At 41.8% G+C, this 27,944-nt stretch overlaps 1 protein-coding gene across 3 annotated transcripts; it reads right to left on the reverse strand.

Annotated features, from left to right (window-relative positions):
• Positions 1 to 689: 689 nt before the first annotated feature.
• Positions 690 to 27,884, reverse strand: CNKSR1 (connector enhancer of kinase suppressor of Ras 1). 3 transcript variants are annotated; one of them, XM_081335037.1, is made up of 22 exons: positions 27,719 to 27,738; positions 26,878 to 26,997; positions 25,436 to 25,593; positions 25,115 to 25,317; positions 24,012 to 24,096; positions 20,947 to 20,988; positions 19,863 to 19,982; positions 18,400 to 18,459; positions 17,802 to 17,870; positions 15,775 to 15,903; positions 14,683 to 14,759; positions 12,436 to 12,572; positions 11,880 to 12,064; positions 11,274 to 11,304; positions 10,436 to 10,608; positions 9,180 to 9,253; positions 8,273 to 8,344; positions 6,941 to 7,014; positions 6,415 to 6,479; positions 5,708 to 5,834; positions 4,535 to 4,716; positions 690 to 2,705 (listed from the first exon to the last, which is right to left on the reverse strand). In XM_081335037.1, exons 3-22 carry the CDS (start codon positions 25,493 to 25,495, stop codon positions 2,505 to 2,507), a joined length of 2,166 nt encoding a protein of 721 aa, XP_081191163.1. In that variant the 5' UTR covers positions 25,496 to 25,593; positions 26,878 to 26,997; positions 27,719 to 27,738; the 3' UTR covers positions 690 to 2,504. The 3 variants fall into 3 exon arrangements, with proteins under 3 accessions (XP_081191163.1, XP_081191162.1, XP_081191161.1); XM_081335036.1 differs by lacking the exon at positions 26,878 to 26,997 and having other exon boundaries at positions 10,436 to 10,605; positions 27,719 to 27,884; XM_081335035.1 differs by lacking the exon at positions 26,878 to 26,997 and having other exon boundaries at positions 27,719 to 27,884.
• Between the last annotated feature and the right edge of the window lie 60 nt (positions 27,885 to 27,944).

Raw genomic sequence — 27,944 nt, forward strand, 5'->3', positions numbered from 1 at the left:
TGGGAGTTGAAGTCCACAAGTCTTAAAGTTGCCAAGTTTGGAGAGCCCTGATCTAAAGGACTGAGGTTCATTACCCTCTATACATCTAAGAATAAGTCAGCTTCTCATAAATCGGTATATCTGAACGTTAGCTATTTTAAGGTGGGTGGACTTCCTTCTTTAAAACATGTTTCTACAATATCCTATACTTCTTGAATTTTGGGGTGAAGTAGTGGATTATATAAATATGATAGTGCGACCAAAGCTAAAATTTTCAGATACTTTTTTTTTTGCTTTCCTCTTGAATTACATACATAGTACATGGAATTTGATAACTGGACAATGTAAATGATTGTCAGTGCCCTTACTGTGGCTAAAAAAAGCTGATGTTCTACCTTTGGAAAGATAAAGATATGGCTTCATTTATTCAGTGGATTGAGAAGACCTGATCCAATTTGCCACTTAAAAGCAGATTGTCTACAGATGTAGACTGTATATGAACAAGTACAAAGAAATATGGGGCTTATTTATACAAAATATATTAGGTTGAAATGGTAATCATATATGTTAGAAATATATACTGGTATTTGAATAATATTTGTATTAGATAAACATATATAGAATTGTAACCATTTACTGATATAATGACATGTCATACTATGTTTTTTAATTTGTTACATTTCTTTTTTTGTTAAAGCACTTTTTGTTTCTTCTTCTTTTTGACATCGTACATATTTCCATCATTACCTTGGTGTTTTCCTCTTTCCATTTATTGTTGGGAACTAAAAGTTGTAAAAATAAAAAATAAAAACAGACGTGTGGATTTCATTCTTCACACAGCAGGCTAGATGGGGAATTCTGGGAGTTAAAGTCCACACCTTAAAGTTGGCAAGATGCAAACCAGACACTTATCCAATTTGCACAAATTCATGTTGGCAAATGAGGCCTTGCAACGGTCTCTTTTTGATGGTGTGGATGTAAACTCAGGTCAGCCATATCTCATTTGGAAGAGAAACAAAGCAGGCATTCCAGTACAAACCATGAAAAGCACTTTCCCAAGCTTAAGCTATAGTACTCAGCTTCACTGCAAATGATTTGACTAAAGCTAACTGGAGAGGCCATGGCAAAAATGAGTTTCAAAGGAACTTTGCTGCTATGCTGGGTGTGATGGTTCAGAATCCAAAGAGAAGAATGGTACATATTTATGGCATGCACCAAATAAAAGAAACAACTTTACAGTACAATGCATTCAATGTACTTAATGGACTCAAAAATTCAATGCACCTTGCAACACATGAGATATATATAGGGGGGGGGAAATCAATAACAACTTTTTTCTACATTGAAGGCATAGAACGCCCCAACAGATCCCAAAAAAAGTGATCAAGTTTCCTTTAAAAAAATGTATGGACAGAGAAAAAGAAATAGCTTTTTTAAAAAGCAGATTCAATTTAATACATTTGGGGGGGTAACAGTTTGTAGTATTATAATTCATTTTTTTTAAAAAAGAGACTCTGAAGGGCTGAGCATTTTTAAATAACTGCAAAGATTTTGTAAAAAAATCAAAATGTGAATATTTTTAAAAGTTGACAATTTTGAATTAACAAACAACTTTTCCTCTTGCCTACTGAGCCCTGGAGGCGCAATGCTTAGAATGCCGTATTTCAAGCTAACTGCCCACAGCTTGGAGTTCAATCCTGATGGGGCTCAAGGTTGACTCAGCGTTCCAACCTTCCAAGATCAGTAAAATGAGGATCCAGATTGTTGGGGGTAATACACTGACATTTGTAAACCACTTGGGCAGTGCTGTAAAGCACTATGGGGCAGTATGCAAGTCTAAGCATTATTATTGCTATTCATTCTGTTGTATTGCAGCTGGATTGCTGGCAAATGGTCATTTGAAAATAAAAATAAGGGGAAAAAATCATTAAACTAACTTTAGAAACATATTCTAACATTTATTTATATAACTCATTTCTTACATGTTTACAGCATCCAGCTTCTAATGCAAGCTGGTTTTTCAATATAAGCTATCATCATTGAAAACCACAAACTGTGGTTTGTTCAGATGTCTCTCAGGTGCTAAATATACTCAAAGGAACGTTTCATCTTAAAAGATGTTGGAGGAAATGGCTGTTTTGAAGAAATCTGAAGGGCACAAAGTCTGTGCTAGTCAATGCCTGCTCTTTCCCAGATGCTTAGTCACCAAAAGCCACTTTGTTCTTCATCGGTCTTCTATTTTGCAGTCAGGAACTCTCCATTGTTACATAAAAAGCCCACAACCTTTCTCAGTTGCCACCATTTTTGTAATCCATCTCTCTAAAATGAGAGAATCATTTGGAGCCATTGTTGCTGTCTGGATAAAACTTACAGACCAACACAACTGTAATCCCAATGCTTTCTGAGGAGGAAGCTTGCCGTAAAACATTCCTATCCAAAATTCTGAAATGACAAAACCGCACTTCTGTCTGATGCTGTGTAAATGGAGCTAGGGAAAGTACATTTTAGCTCAGTTCTCAGAGATGCTACGGATCTGAAGCTGCCTCCAAACTGAGGTCAAAACCTGAATCTATTGCGCCATCGTCTTGGTTCAGTTTTTTAGCCCACCACATCTGTATTTCCTGGTATAACTCCTGATGTTGTTCTTTCCAGCTCCTGAATTTTTCAGCGTTCAATTCGGTGTCCTCGAGTAGAATGTCAAGCAATTGGAGCTCAGCAGTTTTGGCCTGGGGAAGGAAAGGAATGTTCTAAGGCTGGTGCGTGACTCACCTTCACAAGGACAACAGAGGCTAGAATAGCACAAGCATTTGGAGTGGCTTTTAAATGGTTTGCTAGATCCCTTTTGAGAGAGACAAGGGCCCACCACCATCACAAAGTTGTCACAAAATGTTTTGCTCCCTTGAGCAGCAAAACACCGTTATATTAATAACCTTCCAGTTACAAACCCTTCTCCCTTGAGGTAAGTATTAATTTTATTCATTGTATTTCTAATGCATCGGAGAGCCAAAGGCATCTGGCCAGATTCCAAAAGGATTTAAACTACTGAAATTTCCTGAAGTTTTAAAAGGAAAAATAAATAAATAAAAGGCCACTCAAAAACAGCACAGGAAACAAAATCTACTGTTCCAGAGCGGATCATTCTCTTACATTATTAAGCCTTAGAAATACATAAAAGGGGACTGTCTTTCCCTGGAGTAAAAAGACATTATTATGGGAATCAGAGGGACGCGGTGGCTCAGTGGGTTAGGACGCTGAGCTTGTCGATCAGAAGGTCAGCAGTTTGGTGGGTCAAATCCCGAGTGCCATGTAATGGAGTGAGTGCCTGTTACTCGTCCCAGCTTCTTCCAACCTAGCAGTTCGAAAGCACGTAAAAATGCAAGTAGAAAAATAGAGACCACTACGGTGGGAAGGTAACAGCGTTCCATGCGCCTTTGGCGTCTAGTCATGCCGGCCACATGACCACGGAGACGTCCTCAGACAAGCGCTGGCTCTTTGGCTTTGAAACGGAGATGAGCACCAGCCCCTAGAGTTGGAAACGACTAGCACACATGTGCGGGAGAACCTTTACCTTTTATGGGAATCAGGTATGTTTAAGCCCACACAGTTCAGGAAATTTTTATAAAGACCTGCCTCTTGGATACTAGCTCTTGTCTAGTATCCAGGCCGGACACCTGGCCTGGATACTAGACAAGAGCTCAGATGGACACCAGACATGACATAAAAATCTCCTCTGATAGTTAAAATACTCTGGTCCCAGAAAGATCTGGTTTGTAAAAGGAGCACATCAAAACCTCACATTGTATCCAGAAACATGTTGACAGTGATGTATCAGCAGTATGGAAGCTACTTTTGAGAACTTTGATGACTAGATTTTACTTTCCACTTGTTAAGCCCCACTAAGGTTTCAAAAAAAAAAGAGTTACTCTGAAATCTTTTCAGGACCTAGACTGACACTTCACAGGTAGTGTGTTGTATGGGTCTTGGGGAGATCCTGAGTTAAATCTCTATGTAATGATGATAGTGGGCTAATTATGTTCTGTCTTCCTTACTTCTCAAAAGCATTATTGTGAGGCTCAAGAAAGCAAGAGATGGAATCATTTATCCCATTGTCTTTGCAAAAATAAAGTAAAATATGATAAAAATAAATTCCACATTTCATACATTTTGCAGGCTAGGATTCAAGAAAAAGTAGCCATTAAAACTAAAAAAAAAGGAATTTCATCTTTTGTGCCTATTTAGTGGAGTACATTACATTTGTAATTTGGTTTCTTTACCTCCATCTTCCATAACTTTCTTTCAGTAAGCCAAAAAATAAAACCTAAAAGAAACCCTACTTACCCCCCCCCCACCACCACCACCATCACCTAGAGCAGGGGTGTCAAACTGCTGGCCTGCAGGCCAGATGCATCATGCCAAAACCGTGTCCATCCATTGCCGGCAATGGAAAAAAAAGTTGAGATACGTCGTGACACGTCGCAAGTTTGACACCCCTGACCTAGAGGCATTCACCCCCCAAACGGAGCTGTTTCCCAGCACAAAGTTACGTTCCACCTGCCTTGAGTGTGCTTTGAAGCGTCCGAACCAGATGTACTTTCTCATTGATCTCTGGGTTCTTGTTACGTTTGACGAAGGATTTCCGGTAATATTCACGGGTGAACACCTGCTGTTTCCCAATAAGCGATACTCCTCCTTGTTTCAGACACTTGATCAGTGACTGAAGTTCTTCTTCTGCTGGATCTTCATAAGATACAAGATACCACCGTGAGTTAAAACAGCTTTCAGGATGCAACTGAATAATAATCCAAAGAAATGAAAACATCCTTGCAATTGCACATTACGGCATGGAGTTTAACCACCTAATAACAGAATCCTGAGAGGTTTCATTTCAAGTGCCTAAGGAGCACCGACTAACATTGCAAAAGGAAATCCATAATATGGAGGCCCAAAAACATCCTCTATTTCTTTGTAATTCAATTTTTTTTATTAGTTTATTCAACTACAATATATAGTACTAAATACAAAAGAAAATAATGGGAAAACAAAGGAGGGAAAAGAGGAAGGGGAAGGTGTAGGGCAAAGGGGCAGGGGAAGAAAAGGCATTGACTTTTAACTCCTTTTGGCGCAATAGAATAAGATAATAACAAACCTCAACTTTTTACTTTTATATAATAGCATAAACTAGCCATTTCTATAACAACAAACCTATCTAATTGGCAAAACCCAGAATCAAAGTTTCATTTTGTTTTTCCACCTCAAGCACAAAGTTCAGAAGCGGTTTCCAAGTAGAAAGAAAATTGTGTTCCTTTTCTTTAACCAGAGCGGTCAGTTTGGCCATCTCTGCTAACTCCATGAACTAAAAACATCCTCTATTTCTGTGCAGACTAGCAACTCAGACCTCGGCAAGAGCCATGAAGCCAGCCTGTTACTTGGGGGAAAGAGAGAAAGAAAAAAAGAGAGAAAAAAGATGATGGAAAGAGGGAGAAAGGGGGATTTTCAAGAACAGAATGGCACCATTTATTCATATTTCCTGTTTCAGTCCATCAGTTTGGATATTCAACTGTTCAACTGTTCTAGCTTGCCTTTCTCTTATTTGCTTTTGTTAAGGGAACACTTAAGAAAACCTATAGAGAAATTTGCACTATTTCATCCTTCTGCACAATTATAGTTGATTTTTCCAACATCTCATCTGCCACATTCTTTCCAAAGGTGGTACCAAAGGTGAGCTCACCTGGAGAAGAGGGAGATGCTGTTTTCTCATCTATGCTGTCCTGGAAAAGTGGGCTGCCTGGAAGGCTTGGGCTATGCCCTGTAGCCCCTGATGGCAACTGAGCTGTCTCCAATTCCTTCTGCTTTGTCTGTAAGAAATGAAGAAAAAAAATAATGGATGCAGAAGAAATATAAGTGAATATGACCCCCTTGAGCTCAACCTCATCACATCCAACATTCTTCTGCAGTGATCTCTTCAGTGGTTGCATTGCCATTCGGTGGTTGCAAGGAGCCACAGTGGCGCAGTGGTTAGAATGCAATACTTCAGGCTAATTCACTGCTCACTCCAGGAGTTCGTTTCTCAGCGGCTCAAGGTTGACTCAGCCTTCCATCCTTCCAAAGTCAGTAAAATGAGGACCCAGATTGTTGGGGGCAACATGCTGACTCTGTAAACTGCTTAGAAAGGGCTGTAAAGCACTGTGAAGCGGTATATAAGTCTAAGTGGTATTGCTATTGCAATCCCTTCCAAACACAGCCACATGCATGGATCCTTAAGTTTGCATGCTGGAATCAGGGCCTCTTTGGAAATCACAAAATGCCTTTTGTAGTTGCCTCTCATTCCCCCCAGATAATAAAGTCCCAAATGACTTTATAAAAGGCATCAAAATATTTTAAAGTTAAGAACAACCCACTATTTTTACAATTATGTTCCATCAAGAAGATACTGACCTGATCAAAGCTATGCCTAGGAGAGTCGTCCTCCGGATCCTCTGCTTCTGTTTCACTGTAGCAATCTAAATTGGGATGAGCCCAGAGGAAAAAAAATTAGAATGGAAACTCTGAAATAGGATGAATTGCACCACACCAGCTTTCTACCTCCATCCTCAGGATTCTATCATCCCCACTCACCATGTTCCTTCCCTTTTCCCCTGATCTTAACTATGCCTGCCTTGGTATCTGTGTATGTCCATATTCCCACTGCCCCCAGGTTAAAAAGGCAAGGACTTGGAGAAATTATCCATATCCAGGTTGATATCATGTTAGTGAAACCAGGTAGATACCAATACTAATATTAGGTGAAAATATTATAATGGAGGCAGATTTTTTGTCTGATTTTTTTTCAAGGGTGGGGGGCGTGTTATAGAATTGTCATCTTGCTTCAAGGCCATCTTGATTCTTGCTTTCAGGTTATTCCCTTATTTAATATATGTGATGCAGACCAGTAGAAAATAAGCTACTTTCAACAGGCACTCACCTTCTTGGTTAGGTGGCCCAGATTTATGGGATGCTGTATATTTGGTCATAGATGTGATCAAATGACTGACCCACCTGGGAAGAAAAACAGTTTGTTATTTTCCCAGATTCCAAGGTGTCTTCCTTGCAACGTTGAATATGGAAATGCTGAAAACAAATCTGTCTTCAAAGCAATTCCCTTTTAAAGGTCCCTTGCCAAATTTTTATGCTTCTGGAATTTGTAAAAGTCCAGCAGCTTCAAAAAATTGTCTACAAAATTTACTGATAATGGGCACTCCCTTATATCTTTGGTTAATTCTGGCTGGAATCAAATCAGCAAAGCTTTCAGAGAAAGCTGCCTATTTATAGTGCCTTCCTTACGCGTTTTATCTCATCAGAAATAATGTGTTTAAACAGGAAAATCCAGAATGAAAATGCCAGTCAAGTTGGGGAAGCTCTTTGACACTTCAGGTTTTGATGGAGGTAATGTGTCAACGCTGCTAACATCGAATGTTATTGCTTGACAAGAGATGAAGAAGTAGCTATTTCATATGTTAAACTTGTGTATTGCTTTAAGACTTGCGTGTTGTTTTAGTTTAAGGTTAGGAGGGGGGATGAGTAGGATTGGACTTTTCAAGGCTATCTCTAACTAAGAAGATAAGGCTTTGGCGGGTCTTCTAATGGAAGGGAAACTGATTCTTTAATTGGAGAATATGACTAATGACAAAATTAGAAAGGTGGAGAATTGTGTTTTAATATATTGTGCAAGGGGCAGAGTTTTCAGATTCCAGCTTCTTTCGAGCAAGCATTTGCTGGTGTATTAGGCTAATAAAGGACGTTTAAGGTAAACAATGCCTCAGAGTCACTTGAAAAGCCCATACCCCAGAAACTTGACATAATGATGATCAGTTTGTCTCATTTATTTATTAAATTTTATGCCACCCATCTCTCTGATAAGGTGTCTCTGGGTGGCTTTCTTCCTAGATCAGTCCCTCTATCATCCCTTTCATAGCTGAGAATAGAAATTTATTTCCACTCTTGCTCTCATGAAGTACAGTATTACAGCTTTCCATAAGTTTTCCAAAACAATTCTAAAAGGAATTCTGTGCACAGGTGAACTGATAAATTGTATATAAATTCATAGGTCCTGCCAGTTGGGGAGATGGACAAGAAGTGGTCAGGTCTTCTTCTCTGCTCCTATGACCCTCTGAGATGGAGTTGCATTCAAGACTTTGGGATCTGCTAATATTTCTTGAGGAACAATCTGAAGCTCTTCACGAATGTGGATCAAATGCATTAGAGACTATTAGTCTCTGAGATAGTTTGTAGGATGGAAGACAAATTGGCTACTCACTTGCTCAGATCAGCCAGGGTTTCTGCTGCAAAGATGAAGGGCTTGTACTTCTCGTGGGTGAGTTGGAAAACACTGGAGAGGAAAAACAGTGACAGTAGCAGGATTTCTCACAATGCCTTGGTGTTGAGAATCATACCTGTATCCAATTACCAATCTGCATGGCTACAGCTGTATATCTAACTTGGAAAGGTGCCATGGTTCCGACAGATGAAACTCTCTAAAGAACTTCGAGGCATTGTTTACCTTAAAGAATCTTTATTCGAGAAGCATAACATCGGCACTTACACAGCCGAAGCCAAAATCTGAATCACAATTCCCTCCTCTAATTAACAGTCATAAATCATATTCTCCAATTAGTTTGAAATGCAGGCTTTCCCTCCAGCTCTGCAACCCACCAATTCTTATCATCTCTTATTTCAATAACCTTGGCTCACCCACTAGCTACAGTATTGTTATGTCTAGCTAAACTCCCATGCACATTCCTCCTTCCCCCCCCCCCAGCATCATCTAATTCTAACTCTAACTCTAAGAGTAAAACATAAGAAGAAAAATGGTTGCATCTCCATATGTTGTCAAAGCAAAAACATCCGATGTTAGCAGCGTTGATATAAGGGTTGTGTAACCAGTGTGATTTTCCCCTCCTGAATTCTGCAAAGCTTATGGTTCCCTCAAGTCTACTTATAATACCCTCGGATGTACAAATGGTAACCTATTGGCTATGTAAGGATTTAACACAGAAATCGAGTTTGCTCTCAATGTGTATACCTCATCAATTAACAAATCAAATATGTTGTTGCCCACAAACTGCTGAAAGGTCTCTTCTAGCTGGAATTATGGGAATTTAACATATTTGAAGGACTTCAGCATTGGAGAATTAGAGAACATTAGCTACTGAGTATGCACTCACTATTTCTTTTTCTGTTCCTTTGTGCTCTCCAATCTGTAGGCAGACACGTTGATTAATCCCACAGCCTTCTCATCCTAGTTTTCAGAAGAGGAACAGGAAAGAGTCCGTTGACAAGAAAAGAAGAAAAGAGGTAGAAGTATTAATCTTTGGCCATAAACAAAAATATTTGGAACATTTTAAGGGCTTTTAATTTATCACACTTTTTTTAAAAAAAAAATAAAGCCAGTCTTTGTCAAATTTATGGAAAAGACTAGTTCATTCATTTAAGAGGATTTGTTCTACAGCAGCTTGTGATACCATATCACTGACTACTCTTAAAGGAACAACTGAGAACTATTCATGCAATAAACCGCTCCCTTTGCTGCCTTTTGTATAAAGCAGCTCCGAAATATTTGGTGACCCAGATCAGAAGTTTGTTTAAAAATTCACTTTCTTTTTTTTATGCTTGCACCCCACCAAGAACGCAAGCAGCAAGCATACACTTCCTTGCCAACTTTCCACCTCAGCCTTTATGAGCGAAGGCATAGTGACCAGTTTAGAGTCACTCAAGTAACTTCCCAAGTCATATTCCTGCACCTTAACCACTCTACCACACTGGCTGTGCAAGAAACCCATGCAGGCTAACCAGCAAACAGGGTGTACAACCTAACTGAAGTACAACCTAACTGGAAGTCATGAGGCTGGTGAAGGCTAGGCTAAAACAATCACTGATTATCTATCAGCCTTATATCCCAACTTTGTTTTTGCACAACTCTAAGCACCATGCATAATGCTTCCATTTATTTTCCCACCAAGAACTCTGTGAGGGAGGCTGGGCTGAGAGACAGGAGGCTGGCCCCCCCTCCCTCCCCTCTTCTCTGCCCTGCCCTGCTTCCCCCCTCCCTCCTGTATTTGCTTCAAATCTCTCTGGTAATGGAAGAGCAGCATTTTCATGTGGCTTTTCTAATCCACGTAGTGTGTACTTGTCAGCTTAAATCAGGGCCAGATGAATTGAGAAAACATACCCTCCTGACCTTGACATTTTGCAGGGCTTATAATTTCCTGAACATAGCATCGTTCAAGAGCTTAACCTCTAACATCTCCAAAATAATGGCCTTGTTCATTTGTCCTGGCCCTCACTCTTGGCCTACCGTATTAATTCACTGTTATTTTTTTTAAAAAGTATTTAAAAAAATAAATGGAAAACTGATACACCGTGCAAAGGAAGTCTAGCGTCACTTTGAGTTGGCTGTTGCCATAAGTGTCAATTTACTCACACTGTGGTTGCTGTACCAGTAAAGGTTGTGCCCCTTCAGCACAAACCAAAACCGTTTCCATTTCTGGGCCATGAAGCCCACGTGGTCCTTCTTTTTTAAGAGCCAACCGTCACAGTCCACCTGTCCCAGCTCCTGGCAGGAGATGCGTCGTCGACTTAGTCGGGTGGTGGCTCCTCATTAAAGCAAATTTTAAAAAAGGTCACCTAACATATTTTAAAAAGCTCTGAATGGGCACCCACACCACAATTAAATTCAATTGATGGAATGAAAGGACAGGAATTGAAAGAGCTCCTGATCTGGATGTGCACATCCAGACGCATGTACTGAGTCTTGATGGACTTTGGAAGGAGTTAACTCAGGGATGTCCATCCTTGGCAACTTTAAGACCTGTGCACTTCAATTCCCAGAATTCCCCTGCCAGCCATGGGGTAGCAAATCAAAAGCATACAGGTAATCCTTCACTTACGACCCTTAGTTTGGTGACTGTTCGAAGTTACAACAGTGCTGAACAGAGAGATTTTTGACTGGTCCTCTCACAAAGGTTGTAGCATCCCTGCAGTGAAACGATCACAATTTGGGTGCTTTGAAACTGACATGAATTCACAAGGGTTGCAGAGTCTGAGTTATGTGATCACTATTTGGGGGAAGTTGGATTTGCTTAACGGCCGTGGCAAAATAGGTAATAAAAACAGGCATGATCATGTGATGATTCACTTAATGACTATATCACTTAGCAACAGACGTTCCAGTCCCAACTGTGGTCCTAAGCTGATGATTACCTGTAGCTTGATATCCAGGCAACCTGCCCAATGGTGAATACGGAAAGGTAATCACTTACCTTTTTGCTTCCGTCGAATTTCAGCGCTACCCTGTAGGGATCACCCAGGGAGAAGAAAACATAGTGAAATGATCAATGAAGAATTTGAAATATGCTAACTTGGAGTCCCAAACCCGGGCCAAGGACCGGTACCTGTCCATGGCCTGTTAGGAACTGGGCCGCACAAGCGGCAAGTGAGTTTCATCTGTGCATGCACAGGATCTAGGTTGCATGTGAAACTATCCCCCTGGGGTCCATCAAAGACCATTTTCCTTCTGAAACTGGTCCTTGGTGCCAGAGGTCTGGGGACTGCTTGCTAACCAGCTGCCTTTCAAAAACATAACTTTCTGTACCCTTTTCTCCCAAACTCAGTTCTTCTGAGGCTGAGTAGCAACAGGTTGGGCAAGGCAGTGCTATATGTGCCTAGGAACTAATCAACTAATTAAATGACTGGATTTGGATGTCTGCATTCAATCCATTTTGTAAATCAAAAGTTAAAATTTAGCCTTATTTGCACAGTCCTAATATAAATAAATCTCACATAAAATGCTGCTTATATTAGCATCTTACCTGTGAAGATGTTAGTCCTAAACAAACCGATAAGTTAGTAAAAAAAAAAAGCCTTACCTCTTTGGAATCCGCTGGTGCCAGTCTCTGCTGCCCTCTGACAAATCCATTCTCGTGTCTTGAAGAGTCTCCTAGTTGATGGTCCAGCTTCCTGGGAGTGGAAGGGACAGCAGCATCTGGAGATTTAGGCCCCATGGCATCTGCTCCAAAGTCCTGCCTTTCCAAAGCAGGGTCAGCTAATGCCTCTGGAAAAAAACAGACAGAAAAAAAACAAAAGCAGTCAGTACATTAGGCCATTTTGGCAGGATGGTCAAATGGGAGAACTATACATGGCAGGCATGAGGAGCAAATCCATTGGCTACTTCCAGATGTACTAAACTAGAGAATGCCATAAGTGGCAATGAGTCTGGTTTTCTGCTACATTTGATTTTTTTTAATGTTATTCTGGGGTATTTTTGGGGGGAGGGGGAGGGATCATCATGATGATTCCTGGGTAGATAATAATCAGGTAAGATAAAATGTAGGTAATATATAAATCAACAACTGGATAAAAGACTCTGGGAAGCTGAGACAATTCTACAGTTCTTCACTAGATTCAACAGATCAGGCTCCTTACCTACTCCACAAAGGACCTCTTCCAATCCACAGATATTGTCCACAGGATGCGTGATGCAATCAATTCTCTTGTGCTCCTCTTGAACGGTGGGGAGATCAAGGACAGAATTCTGGGTTCCCTCGAACTCGGCAGTCATGCTTTAATGTGAAGGAGAAAAAATACATAATCATTTATTACATAACAACTACATGTTGCTTGCCAGAACACACACACACACCCCGCCAGATATCAAATGGTGTTCCTGCAAGATGAATGCATTTAATGTCAATTAAGGAAAACCTCTGAGTATTTGTGGGCACTGAGAATTAAAATATTGGCTACTGTCCCTTCTCTTGGCACCAAACGTCATGAAATACTGGATCTCCATTTCAACTTATCAATCCTAGTTATTTTCCAACCCAGCCTTCCCCAACTAGATGCCTTCCAGTTGAGACTGAAAACCCCATTATTCCCTAATCAGCCTCCAGTTATGCTGACTAGGAATTGTGGGAACTGCAGTCTCAGCATATCAGACACTGCCAAGCAGGGGAAGACTGTATAATCATTAGATCATATGAATGAATCTGTAAAGTTTGTTTTAACAAGCAAATGGTTGGGTGATTTTGCACCATTTTATCTCCCAAGCAGCAAGAGAATTTGAAAAATAATGTGTAATTCAGCAAGGGGAGCATCCCATCAGTTTTAGACTGGTGGGTAAATAATAGTTGAGAACAATAGTTGAGAACATCCTGGACAAAAGGGTTGATTATTCACCAAATGAGAGCTAGATTGGACATAATTAGGTACAAAACATCTATTTACCAGGATATTAGCTACTCTCCCTCCTGTATGCCTACTTTTATTCCTTTTCTAGGTGGCTGGGGGGGGAGGGGACATTTCCAAGCTCCTGGTGAAAACGTCCCAACCCTTGAATTCTCTATGAGAGCTCATGATGCCAATTTGGGGCCCAGAAGGATTGCTGGATTTGATGACGATAGAGGACAAATAGGTCAAGTATCTGGGCCAGTATCCCCAAGGACATTTACAATCCCTCCCACTTCCCACAAGTTACATGGGGGACCCTTATAAAAAGACAGAAAACATTTTATTATTGGAAAGTGTAAAGTGCAGCCAAGTTGTAGCTTGAGAAATAGGAAGGGGGAAGATCACTAATTTCTTCAAGAGATATTCCATCTGTTCATTGAACCAGAGCATGTCCTTATGTTCCAAAATTCTCATTTGTGGTTTCTTTTCTATTGGAAGGTTGAGTGAAAATGGCATTGCGTGTTTTGTTACGGTGGACTAAGTCATGTCTGCAGGAAAGTCAGGAAGCCAGCCTCTACCAGGAAATTTGTAAAGAGTTTCTGGTGCCTTCTGCTGCTATCTACTTCACTAGCAAGAGGTAGAAAAAAGGTAGAAGGTAGAAGAAAAGAAAGAAACCATGATTTGCACACATCACGTCTTCTAATTCTGGGAGGTGGGGTAGAATACATCTATTACATAGTCATTTCCTAAGCAGTTACTGGGTAGGTGTCAGCACAGATGAGAAATCAATTAGGCTGAACGTACATAATTCTCATACATCAATATTTTGGTTGTTTTCTTGAAAACATTTCATCACCCAACTAGGTAACAACATCTTCAGGGCTAGAAAGGAGTCTGATAGCAAAAAGATTAAAAGGAAACAAAAAGACCCAAACACTTCCTCACCCGCAAACAACATCCAGACAAGCAGAGATTAAAACCAGGATTAACTCCAATCAAGCAATAAGCCATGCCCCAATCAAGGAACTCCCAACCCAGAAAAACAAACAATAAACAAGACTGTAATCAAGAACTAGAAGAAAACGACATTTGACGGGGCAAGCCATTCTACAGAAATATAAAGCAAATCCCGCTTCTTTCTAGCACGTCTAAAGATGTTACCTAATTGGGCAATAAAACATCTGCAAGAAAACATTTAGGCTCAGAGGGCATCAAGGACTCCACATTCACACACATATTTTGCAATATGTGGAGAAAACATCTCAGACTTGACCAGAAAACTCTTCTCTCTTCCCCCCGCCGAGAAAATCTGAGTCAGGCCCAACTCTAAACATAGCCTTCTCTGCATCACAGGAATGTTCTGTTTGCTCTTAGCATTCTCTTCCCTAAGCCATGGACCACAAGCAGGACCTTCAGATGTCCACAGCTCACATCCCACATCGCCAACCACGCCCCGTGGCAATCTTGCCAACAAACAAGCCCTGCACTCGGTGGATGTCTGACCTGGATGTTGGTGACGCAGAGCTGGCTGAAGAGTCATCACTTCTTGAGCCCAGGACTTCTAAGAAAGCATTTGCCTGCTGGGGAGCAAACAAAACCAGTTAAGGACAGTATCTGTCTCAGGTGAGAAGCAACGCTTCCTGTTGCCAACTGATCTCCACTTTCAGCTTCCCGCTGAGTCACAATGAAACTCCTGGGAAATTGTAAAAGTAGGAGATGAATCACTGGTATATTTGGAAACAGAGGACAATGGAATTTCTAAGGTGCCTGCCTTGCTTTTCTAATGTAAAATCAACATGGTGTATTATTATTATTGTTGTTGTTGTTGTTATTGGGCTGGCCTAAGACCTAAAATCTTGAGGAGAGAGTCCAGAGAGATTTTCAGGGGTTGGCAAATGGTAAGAAGGCATTTAAGCAAGGAGGATGAAGTAGGATAATGATGCTGGGGGTTCTCCATTATTTTTTTGGGCGGGGAGGGGTTTAAAAGATGCCAATCTATTCCATGGCTAACAAAATGTAGGTGGGAACCAAGATCCCTGATTTTGGGAAAATGAGTCTTAGGAATGGGAGGGTAAGAGAATCCCAGGGATGCCCCACTACCACACTACACCACAGGTACTACATTGCTCCCTGATAACCACTCCAATCTACCACACAACAGGGTTTGCCCTTAACCCTAAAGAGGTTCTAAAGCTGTTTCTCTCAACCTCAGCAATTTTAAGATGTGTGGACTTCAACTCCCAGAATTCCCCAGCCAGCATGAAAGTTGCTGAGGTTGAGAAATACTGCTTTAAAGATAAGAGATGCTCGAAGGATCATCCCTTATCCTTTTCCCTACTGAAAGTGGAGAAGATAACTGTGGTGATTTCATACATGAAGGACCACTTCCGGCACACAGATGTATGCTCTTCCATATGAAGCAGAATTCTGGATTAATCAGGATCTGGCATCGGTGGACATTGCAATGATTGGCATGTTGATTATCTGGACATTGTAACATTCGCTTCAAAACTTGTGCTGGCTGAAAATTGTGGGAGTTGAAGTTTTCCCCACATGAAGCGCCAGGTTGGGGAAATTGACCTGGCTCGTACTTACTTGCTGGTGAGAAGGAGATTCTGGAGAACGGGGAGACTCTGAAGAAACCAGCGGGATTTTCTTCAGCACTAGTGTCACTCGACTGGATTCCAGAAGCTTCTTCACGAGATTCATGCGGGTCCACCCTACCTGCACAATCAACCATTTGCCTTACTTTTAATGATAAGAATGGTGCGCTTGATTGCTGTTATGTTTTGACTCATTGGTTATGCACACAGCATTGTGAAGTGAGATAGAAAGCATCATTTTACATACAGGTATTCCTTGACTTACAACCATTGATTTAGCAACCATTCGAAGTTACAAGGGCACTGAAATAAGTGACTTAGAACTAGTCCTCACACTTATGACCATCACAGCAGCACATGATCAAAATTCAGGCACATGGCTACCAGCATGTATTTACCTCAGCTGAGTTGTCCCAGGATCATGTGATTGCCATTTGCAATCTTCCCAGCCAGCGTCCAATAAACAAAATCAATGGGGGGAAGCCCGGTTCACTTAATGACTGCCTGATTCATTTAACAACTGCAGTGATTCACTAAACAACTGTGGTAAAAAAGTCATAAAACTGAGCATGATTGACTTAACAATAATCTTGCTTAGCAACAGAATTTCTGATCTCAATTGTGGTCGTAAATCGAGGACTATCTGTAGATAAATATGGCTGTGAATTTCTCTTTCCAAATCAGATGAGTGACCATAAAAGTTGGCAGTGACCTCCATTTATGAAACACCCCCTCAGCAGACCTGTTTGGTACATACAGCATTATATGTCAGAGCAAAAACATCCAATGTTTGCCATCGAAATGACTTTATATTTTTCAGGTCACAAAGATGCAATTTGCTTTCAAGAGCAACTGAACATTGTTTTTTGTGGTTAATTTTATTGTGAAACTATTACTATTACTTTTGTGGCGTATTTTAAAAATCTCTATTACATCACTGTCTATGCTTTGATACGAGGTAGATCGAAATGAATGCACATGTACAGAGACAGCTGACAGCAGCTTCCTACATGAAATCATGAAAACCTGGAAGAAGACATGGCTGCTTTCATGAGTCAATGAGAGGTGCTTCATTTCATGAGCCTTTGTGTTCTAAAGCATCTCTTTGCAAGGGTTTGCACAGCCCTATAGTCTAATTTGGTAATGTTCACGTTTTAGCCCATGCAACATGTCATTTTGCTAAGATTTTAGTGTATTTGGGACTTTATGTGAGAAACCTAGTAATACAAACCCACGGAGTCACAAACACCCCAACACAATCACAATTGGATAGTGCCAGAACGTCCATTAGCAAATTAACTACTTTTGTAATCAATGATATCCCTCAATAAAAAATATGATCACCTTTGGTAGAAAAAAACATCTGCCTTAGACCTCGGTGAGTCATTGCAGAATTTATTTGGGCAGTGCACTTTCTATTAACATGAGCTAATGCAGAGACTATGCTGGACAGCTATTGTAGGAGGAGAGCTGTGTTAGTCCATGGGAGCAAAAACATCGCAGCAAGTCTTTCCTGACTGATGAATTTTATTAAAAGGCAGCAGCTTTCATGAGTTGCAGTCAGTCAAGCCTGCTGTTTTACAGAGGACCGTTCTCTTATTTGAAGAGTTGGCGTGTTTTACTTCAGCTTAAAGATGTGCAATCACAGGAAGAGAAGTCAGGAAAGTTCGAGGCACCCATCACCACTCAGCAGGTGGGCAATACTCAAAGTCTCTCTCACACTATAAGGAGCTAAAGCCTAATTTAATTATTTTGATGCTTATGTTTATATACATATATTAGCACATGGAAACTTTTCCATCTTTTCTCCTTCGGAAGTAGGGAGAGATGCTTTTCGTGGCCATAAATGAACCCACCCCCACCCCCATCATCCAGCCAAGCAATTTCATGCAGCAGAAAAAGTAAGGCAAGTGATAATTAAGGTCTGCCCCACACAGGTTGATCGCTCCCTTATAGGGTAACTCAGCATCACAGTTCATCCTGCCCCAGGAACCAAGCAGAGAAGAAGCTCTGACTTACCACCACCTGGTCATTAACTTGGACTATTTCGTCGCCTGGAAAGACCTTGCTGTACTGGTCAACAGGAACCTGGAAGGGAAAAAAAAACCAAGAGACCCTCAAGGAAAGACTGCCTTTGGAGGTAAAGGGCTGAAAAGGCAGTACGGACAGTCTCAAGGATTTATATAATTCTAATAAGAAACTTTTTGGACAAGAAAAGCCAAACTCTTGGGGGTGGAGGAGGAGGAGAGATTCCTGACCAGGGGATTAAGTATTAACTTCAAGCTTGACCTTTTGGTTAATTCTAGCTCAATAAAGAATGCAAGGGAACGAAGGAGGCAGCCGTGCCAGGGAGAGGAGGGGAAGGGAGGGGGAAAATGGTAATTAGCCAAGTATGATGCAAAGTCCCCACGGAAGAGAAGAAATAATGACAATTGGACTGAGCCACATTTTCACAGGCAACTGTTTGAAAAAGAAAGATGAACTGGCCTTGCAAGCCTGTTGCAAAGGAAGGTCTATTTTAAGGACTGGAGTTATGGTAGCTCTGCTAGGCTTGGGAATTGCATTGGAGGGGGAGGGGCAGAGCTATGAACTAAACCTGCTCCCACTGCACACTCACCTCTTGGGCAGTCCCTGATATCAAATGGAGACAGGAGGGCAAGGACTTAATCTCTAGGCCCTGTGGAGAGAAGATTTAGGAGACAAGCTTATCAGCTCAACTCTGGCTCTGCAAGAGGCAGCTGCCTCGCTTGTCCGTTCAGTTCCTGGCATCTCCGAGGAGTCACTGGATAGCAATGGCTCATCAAAGGAGATCAGCCTTTCCTAATGCAACACCCTACAGATAATGCATTCATGGATGGTAGGAGGTACAAAGCATTTGAAGGAGGTCCAAAACATCCAGGTTGAAGAATGCCAGATGATGCAAAACTGGCCAAGATGGACCCAGTTTTATATGTAAACAGCTGTGACATTGAAAATACACACACACACACACACACACACACACACACACACACATTCGTAGATTTTCACGGGTACAGGTATGTAGGTCTTGGCGTATTTGGGTCTTTTCCCATGTAAGATTGATAGTGTCTTGGCGATGTTTCGACGAGGTCCCACTCGTCATCTTTGAAGACACCAGCCTGAAGATGACGAGTATATATATATATATATATCCTGGATAATTTTATATATGTATAGCTATACAAAATTATAATTATAAATTACATATGGAAAAAACTATCCAGGAATTGACAACCTGAAGCTGGGATATTAACCATTGACCATTGTTCTTTTTTAGCAAAGAACCCTAAAATAAGGGGATGTCTGCATAGGGATCAGCTGCGTAGGCTGAGAATGATAGATGTGGGAGTCCAATATTTTTCAGATTTGTGTGGTACTTGGGGAAATTCCTGTTCCAATCATAGCAAGATAAGATTGATAAAGAGGCCCTTTTTCTGAAACCCTGGGAGAATGACTCCATAAAGGCATCTGTGTAAGTTCTCATGGTATCAATCACATGATGGGACCTGGAACAAGACGTTCTTCAGGAGGCCAACTCCTCCATGCTAAACTCTTCTCTCCTTCACCTCATTCTTCATCTGCCCTGGCAATGGTTCTTCAGCATCTCCTGTCTCCTAAGCACATTCTGGCTGTTTTGCCTCTTTCTTTCCTTTTATGTTTTCCCTCTTCAGACATTTTAGGCACTTCCTCAAAACTTGAGACTCCCAAAAGACCTCTCTCTTTGGTGTGGGAGCTTACAAGATTTGCCAGTGTGTTCCAGACCCTTTCAGATCTGCAAGGCAAATATTATTTATCACACAAGATTTGTGTGGAACTGAGTCAATTACTTGGAGAGGAAAATACGTGTGAAAAAAATAAGCGTGTGGCTCTGCTCACTAGTAGTTTTGATCATGCCCACAAACCAGTGTTAAGACCCCCCAATGAGTCCCACAAGAGACAAAAAGGGTATTGGTAGCCAAGAACTGTTGCAGAATGAATAAGGTACATATTAAGTTTGAGGACTTTGCCTTCAGCTCTCTTTGTCCAGAAGAGCTGTAGTACTGACAGTGCCAGACTCACCAAATTATCTTCTGGACCTGCAGGTTCAAGTTCCACCGTTTCCAAGATGGCTGTTTGATCCAGGTGGTTAGCTGGGCTGCATTGCAAGATATGCTCACAGATTCCAGAGATGTGTCTTCCCTGCAGAGTAAAAAGGCAAAGCCTCTGAGAAAGCGCAGCTTGAACTGCCCTGTACAGTGGTGTCCTCAAGAGTGACCACTCTAAGAACAAGTGAGATCCAAGGAACCCTAACATATAATCCAGAGGTCCCCAACCTTTTGGGCACCAAGGACTGGTTCCGTGGAGAGAGGTTTGTCCATGGGCCAGAGAGTGCATGGTTTTGTGTGCTGCCTGCATCCCACGGATGGGGCTTTGCTTATTTGTGTGGACCGATTGTTAGCATGCCACGGCCCAGTACCGGTCCACGGAGCGGGGGTGGGGGACCCCTGATATAAACCATGGACCTGTGAAATGTCCTTATCTACAACCTGGCAAATGCAACCGAGTTATTTTTATAGACCTTCTGCAGAACTTTTCAGGTCAAAACAGGAAACAGTCAAAAGGTAAATCTCTCTTATGTAGTAATAAACAATGCTCCCTACTATGGTGACGGTCACCTGTTAGGAGGGTTTGCTTACACCATTTGTGGCTCAGTACTCAGTCCAGTACTGTGACTGGTTTAAAATTGGCCTCCAAACTAAAAACCATTCTTTCTGGCAATGTTACTACAACACCTTAGGGCAACTTCTTATGATCTTCATCAGGTCAAGAGGTATAGTTGTGGCCATAATCCTTTAGAATTTGCCCATGCCTGCCTGGGAATGGATGTATGGAAATGAAGTATTTCCAATAGACATGTGGCTGGCCAGATTGTCTAGAGGCTAAAGGACTAGATTATCCTTGGTCTGATCCCACAAGTTTCTTCTGTGTGTTAATTGGAGAAGAGGAGGAGTTAGAAAGACACTCGCGTCTCCACCAATGACTTTTCAGATGAACCGACTTACATTCTGTATATAAGGCAATTATATGGCTATTAACCCATGGAAGGTTGGGAAATATGTAGTTTCAACACTGTGGTGGGGACCCACATCTTTCCACTACTTACAATCAGCAAAATTCGGTCCTCTCTTTCAGACACAGTGCACTCCTATAGGGACAAATACAAAGAAAGGTACATTGATAGAAGTTGGGGTTGCTGATTCAAACTAGACCACCTTTTCTAGTTGAACTAGACAACTTTTCACCAAGATCAAAGGTATGATGAATTCACAGAAATTCAGATGGCATTCCAATCCTCCTTCTAATTGGATTCATTCCAATTCCAATTCAGAGCGGCACATTGAATTTGGAGACCCATGCATTACCCAAAGCTTTAAATAAAGTCAACGAGGAAACTGGTTTAATCTTAAAATGGTCACTTTATCAGCTTAAGAACAGGAGGCATGCATCTTATAACTGTGGGAAATATGTATATGAAGTTTTACACAACTGTTTTCATAAAGGATGACCATAATTCATTATGATCATCCATGCATAATCTGTGTCTGGAAGCAACTTATTCATATATATACTGTATATGTAGAGCAGCCCTTAATCTTGTTATTGCTCTCTTTTCCACTTAATGTCTTTGCCTTTATTTTCTTTACTTAAATAAAGGCAAAAAACCCCTCAGCAACAATACCATCACTCAGCCATGGGAGATACAGGAAATTATAAAAGGTGACAATGTTTTGGCATCCAGGAGTACAAGTTCAGGTTTTAGTTGTTACCATACTTGTTTTTAAGTCCAATTTTGATCAGCTAATATCACACATTTGAGCATTTTTTTAAAGTTAGCTCTTGCTTGTTCAAAGCAAAGATTTCATAAAGAATAACAGAGATGGAATTAACCTTGGAGGTCGTCCCTCCTCAAGCAGGAGACCCTATACCATTTCAGACAAATGGCTGTCCAATGTCTTCTTAAAAAGCTCCAGTAATGGAGCACCCACAACTTCGGAAGGCAAGCTGTTCCACTGGTTAATTGTTCTGTCAGGAAATTTCTCCTTATTCCTAGGTTGGTCTTCTCATTGATTAGTTTCCATCCATTGCTTCTCTTCCTGCCTTCAGTGCTTTGGAGAATAGGTTGACCCCCTCTTTGTGATAGCCCTTAGATATTGGAAGAGTGCTATCACGCTATCCCAGTTCATTAGACTAGACATATCCAATAGCCAGTTCTTCATATGTTTTAGCCTCCAGTCCCCTAATCATTTTTGTTGCTCTTCGTCCCTCCCATTAATCTTCTTGTTTTCCTGTCAATTTCACATCTAATCTGGTCAATTTCTGTTATTCCCAGTCAATTTCACAATTCTAATAGGGGTTCTATAGCAAAAAACAGGAGGAGGAGGAGGAGGAGGAGGAGGAGGAGGAGGAGGAGGAGGAGGAAGAGGAAGAGGAAGAAAAATTTGAAAGGAAATAACATTGGGAAGAATGTTGAAGCCTGAATGGCTTATTCCATGAGTATATTAATTACCATACTTAACAGAATAAAATGATATAAGATTTCACTTCTTTTTCAGCTCACTAGTACTTTAAACATAAAAGATATTTAGTATACAGTAGAGTCAGTTTGGTGCAGTGGTTAAGGCATCCGTCTAGAAACCAGAAGATGGTTTTAGTCCTGCCTTAGGCACAAAGTCAGCTGGGTAACTTTAGGCCAGTCACCCATCCTCAGCCCCAGAAAGGAGGCAATGGCAAACCACTTTTCAGAATCTTGCCAAGAAAATAGCATGGGCTTATCCAGGCAGTCTCCAATTGAATAGTGGGGGGGGGGAAGAAGTGGAACTAGAAAGGAAGCCCATCCAGTTATGATAGTTAGTGCCAATAATATCGAACTAAATCAGATTTCCTAGCTGAGGCAACTTCTAGACATGTAGATATCAACTGTAGAAATTTCACTAATCTGGAAATTGCCAGGGATGCAGAAAATGGCTAAACAGAGCAACGGACAAATCTAGTCAAAAACAGCTTCCTTCCTAAAGACGGAAAGATACAGAAACTCTGCTTAAGATTTGTATACAATTATCTTAAGTTTAATCTCTGCATCTTCAGGTGAAACTGGACAAACTTCCTGTTTCTCACCCCCCCACCCCCCCCCAACCCTCGCTGCTGCCCATTTTAAGCTACACATTGTCCTGCATTGGGCAATTTTTAATATTTTCTTCTATGCACACTCATATTCTTTCTCGTGCTTCCTTCCTTTGGCTGAATGTCATTTCCAGCCTGGCTATCTATTGTGAAATCTCCCCAGCAAATTCCACAGATTCCATGCAAGAACAACACATACACACAGAGATACATACATATATGTATGAGGCAAGCAAGGTGGCAGGAACACCCAACGAATATTTTTAGAATGGCTACTAAGGAACCTACCGTAATTTGTAGTTCTCCCTCCTAAAGAGCTTGTAACTTTCAGCCTGCTCATTCCCTTTCAGCAGGAACATCTGAGAACCCCAGCAAGCCAGCCCTGCCTCCGATCCCAAAGTGTGAGTCACAAGATGACTTCTATAAAAGACAACTGGCTGGTCTCCCCTTCCAACTTTGTTTACCCCTTTCTCCTAGCCTTATTCCCTCCCACCTTCCTGGTCAGCTGCCATTTCTGTCAGTTCACTCAAGTTCAGCTTCTGTACTCTCGTGGTCATAAACCAATCACATCGTGCTCATCTATAACTCCCAACAGCACCAGCCAGCTTTCTCAAAGATGAGAGTTGCTGGGAGGCTTAGTTCAGCGACATAGGATCACCTGGATGTCTCTTTCCCCAAAGAGCATTTAGTTGGGTTCCATCTGTTGATAACTGGAGAATTTTTAATAGACAATGCATGTGTGGGAGGAGAGATACCGGCAATATGATTATTTCTCCTCTTTCAACACATTTAACGGTGAGAAGAATATATCCTTACAAATGTCAATGGTATATGAATACCGTCACAGAATAAAGCAAATTACCCCATTAGCCACACAAAATAGAAATACTTAACCTTCCATAAATCACAAAATCTGCTGAAAATCAGTGAAAATAGATTTTTCTTAAAATGCTCTTGTTCCAACTAATTTGCATGGTGGGCATGCCATAAGCCATCTCTGGGCTGTAAAATTCTTCCCTGGCTGAAGTGCTACCCACTACTACTTACCTTCTGCACAGTCTCTGCCAGATCACCACAAAGCCAGATGATGTCTCGGCTGGCTGAATAATCATGCAGGTGGGAGAAGACATACCTGCAAGAGTAAGCTCCGATAAGATTCTGTTATACAGGCAAACTACTAGGGGCCAGATGGAGGGAGTGGGCATGGCTAAAAGTTCTGTTTGCATGGGTTTTTTGTTTTTTTTAAACAGGAAGACTCCTATTCACATGCACTGATTCACTTCACAGGTTAGCCTAAAACAACTATATTTCTAGGGCACTCAAATTCAGAGTAGAGTACTGCTCATGCAGTAAAAGCAAAGCAACAACCTGCCTTCTTGACGTCAATTGACAAACTAGGTAAAGTGTACTAAAGGCCAGATGCTAATTTCAATATACAGTATTTCGATCATTTATCAGTGTTTTTCTGGCAGACAGGTGTAGAAAGAAAGAAAGAAAGAAAGAAAGAAAGAAAGAAAGAAAGAAAGAAAGAAAGAAAGAAAGAAAGAAAGAAAGAAAGAAAGAAAGGAAGGAAGGAAGGAAGGAAGGAAGGAAGGAAGGAAGGAAGGAAGGAAGGAAGGAAGGAAGGAAGGAAGGAAGGAAGGAAGGAGGAAGGGACACTTGAACTTGATTGGGTTCACATGAAACCACTCTTAAACTGATTCTCTTTCGATGTTTTGAAATATGAATGGGCATTCATATTTGCAATCCAACACATCCAGGAAACATCAGGTTGGGAAAGGTTTTCTAATTCATAATTTATCTCAGGAGGGGACAACTGCTTTTTTTTCTTGAAGAGGATCTACAGAGGCACATGTCAGTAATGGGTGGGGCTTACAAAAACAAAGGTCAGGGCCATAGCTAAAAATTGACAGAGCCATCTGATCTCTTTTCTCTCTGACATCCCACTTTGGACCTTCTGTTACATACCTCTCCCACCCACTCGACAAGAGACTAAAGCAAATTGCACTTTCAAGAAGTTGACTGGGATTGTTTATTGAGGGCAGCAGGAAAGTGTGAGCAACCACACACTGCCCTCCCCTGTTTTATCAAGATGAGAGCAAGCTTGGATTCGCACACCCTTCCCAACATCTAGGCAAATAAGTAAGTACCTGTTGAGCCACAAAAAGAGGCCTTTAGCAGCACCGATCAACTCCACCACAGATGCCAGTAGATCTAAACTGGACTTTCCGGTAGCAGCTCCGTGATAAGTGCTCACTTTCCTGCGACTCAGAATGCAGACCTCGGTTGTCTGAATGATCCCTTGCAGCTTCTCTGTGAGCGTCCTCAGGTTGGAGGTGGTCAGCTCATAGTTCTAGAGAGAGGAGTAGAGGCCCAGATGTTCTGTAAGGAAAGCAACGTTTCACCCTTTCTCTCCCAGAGCTATTGGCCCTCCAGTGAAGGCTTGCTGGGATTTTTCTGCAGGCACCCACCAAAACACAAAGCTGCTCCACAGCTTCCAGAAGGAGCTCCTGGTGGCCAATGCATCTCATGCCCAGATTCTCCAAATCCCGATAGGACAACCGGAGCAGCCTCTTCCCGGTCAGCCCCCACGTCTCAACTGGGTAACCTTGTAATGCTGGATCCAGACCTGTACAGAAGAGACAAGCCAAGGAAGTGATCTCCTGGATTTTACCAAACTAGCCCAAACATTTTGAGAAGAACCACAACTTAGGTCATCACACACACCTTCCCTCCAGAAGTCCTCAACTTATGACCACAATTGAGCCCAAGATTTCCATTGCTAAACAAGACAGTTGTTAAGTCAGCTGTACCCATTTTACAACCTTTTGTCACAGTTGTTAACTGCAGTTGTTAAGTGAAACTGGCTTCCCACACTGATTTTGGTTGTCAAGTGAGATAGGACACAGAAGGAATTTGTCTCCAGTGCATAAGTGATAGGTCATAGATCATAAATCATAGTTGCAATCATTAATCATTAAGTTACAAACAAGTGATAAATCATACGATATCAAGAAGATAGTAGGAAAGATGAGACGACGAGAAAGATGAGAAGGATAATAACAATACAGCCCTACTATATGGGTAAATGTAGTAGACTGTATTAGGGTATATCCAGAGGATCCTAAATTGGCTACCCCATTGATCATCCACTGGTATTGTCTTCAGTTAAAATTGATACACGAGTTCCCTTTCCTGGCCACTACCATCATTTGTCCTTTCTATCCTTGAAAATGCCAATAGACTACTCAGAAATGTTCACAAGGTGTGGTTAAAAAAAGTCAAGAAGATGGCCATGATGTTACATTTAAAGCTATTTATGTGTGACCATAAAAACTTTGATTACACCCTCATGATGACCATCGTGGCTTTTTTGACCACACTCTTCAGATACTGCCATTATTTGAAAGACCATTCGCAATCCCCTGAGCCTATCCAAACTTAGCAGCTGCCCCATTCACTGCCCAGCTCTAAGAACCATTAGACAAGGTTTCCCAAGGTTGGCAACTTTAAGACCTGTGGACTTCAACTCCCAGAATTCCCCAGCCAGCATTAGACTGATGGATGGAATAAGAACAAGCTTTGCTAGGGGCAGTTTTCATTCTATCATTAGCCTGAGCAATGAGATTGTTTTTAATCATTGTTTATACTAGGACTGCTCTATTCAAATGCATTTGCTGAATTAGATTGCTGGGTTAAGATTTGCAGTTTTAAATTAGCTGAGTTTGCGCTTGAGCAATGGGGAGGGTATAGCAGAACAAGCTTTTTGCCTTGAAAGAAAGCAAAGAATTACTGGCAATAAATAATAGTATACAGAAAGTGTCAGAGGATAATGGGATGCAACAGATGACATATTAAAGCCATTTCAGCAAAGTGCTAAGGTCACACGCACACACATACTGCATAAACATACCCCTAGGATGGTATTATGTTTATATCCTTCCTCTGAATGTTCAAGGGGCTTTTATTTTATCTTCCCAAAAATGTAGGTTGAGAGTTGCCAAGTGCTGATTTAGTCTCAGTCCCATCAGTCCTAACTCAATATTATAAGGGTATGGGGTGGGGTGGGAATCAGAGGGAAGATTATAATACTTCGGTCTTCATCATTATATTGAAGAGAGCAAGCATCAGCAGTCATCCAGCCCATTCAGAGTTGCACATGTTCTATTAAATCTAATCAAATTCTCTCGAAGATTTAAAGTTATGCCTTCCAAGAAAGTTAATTCTGAAGCATCTGCCCTAACTTTCTTCTCCTGTTCTGCCACAGGAGGGGCGGGGAGGAGGAGGAGGAGGAGGAGGAGGAGGAGGAAGAGAGAGAGAGAGAGAGAGAGAGAGAGAGAGAGAGAGAGAGAGAGAGAGAGAGAGAGAGAGAGAGAGCCATTGTGTTTCAAGAGTTGAAAAGGAACAAGGGGTGGGGTGGGGGCTTGTCACCCCCAAGTTATTGGCTAAAACTCCTCTTCCCCAGCCTGCATCGCACCACTACCAGTTGCGCTTGGACACGAACAAGCCTCCCTTCCTAAACCCAGCTGGGCAGGACCAACCTTGCCCTTTGCAGGAATGCAGGGGCACCTGCCTCCTCTCCGGCTGCCATCCCGGCCCTGGCAGGTGGGGTCCTCTCACCTGGGGCCGCAACAGGTTAGCCACAGAACGGACGGAGAGAGTTCCACCAAAGCACATCTTTGGAGGAGGGGGCCCTCATCCCCCCACCCCAGCCCCCCCAGAAATCGCCAGGTCCTGCCGCCGCCTCCCCCTACCTCGGATCCAAGCCAGCACCGTCTGGGTGGTCCAGAGAGAGACCGGCTCCATACTCGGACCCCGGGCTCGGCCCCTCCCTGCGGGGACCGGTCTGTTCCGGCTAGAGGCTTCCGCCTTCGGAGAATCGGGGCGAGAGCCCGAGACGAACCTGCACATTCCAACAGGTAGTCGTCAGCCGGCTGGCTGGTTGGCCCAAACCTTCTGTCAATCACGGCAAACACCCGC

This window comes from Vipera berus (genome assembly GCF_964194415.1).
Source record: "Vipera berus genome assembly, chromosome: 9".
Taxonomy (NCBI): Eukaryota; Metazoa; Chordata; class Lepidosauria; order Squamata; family Viperidae; genus Vipera; species Vipera berus.

Excerpts from the sequence above, each read along its gene's own strand:
- CNKSR1 (XM_081335035.1), bottom strand. The coding sequence starts at position 27,875 with ATGTGCAGGTTCGTCTCGGGCTCTCGCCCCGATTCTCCGAAGGCGGAA. Across the intron at positions 15,904-17,801 it reads AAGTTAATGACCAGGTGGTG|GTAGGGTGGACCCGCATGAA; the intron begins GTAAGTCAGAGC and ends TTGATTGTGCAG. Across the intron at positions 6,480-6,940 it reads TGGGCCACCTAACCAAGAAG|ATTGCTACAGTGAAACAGAA; the intron begins GTGAGTGCCTGT and ends ATCCCAATTTAG.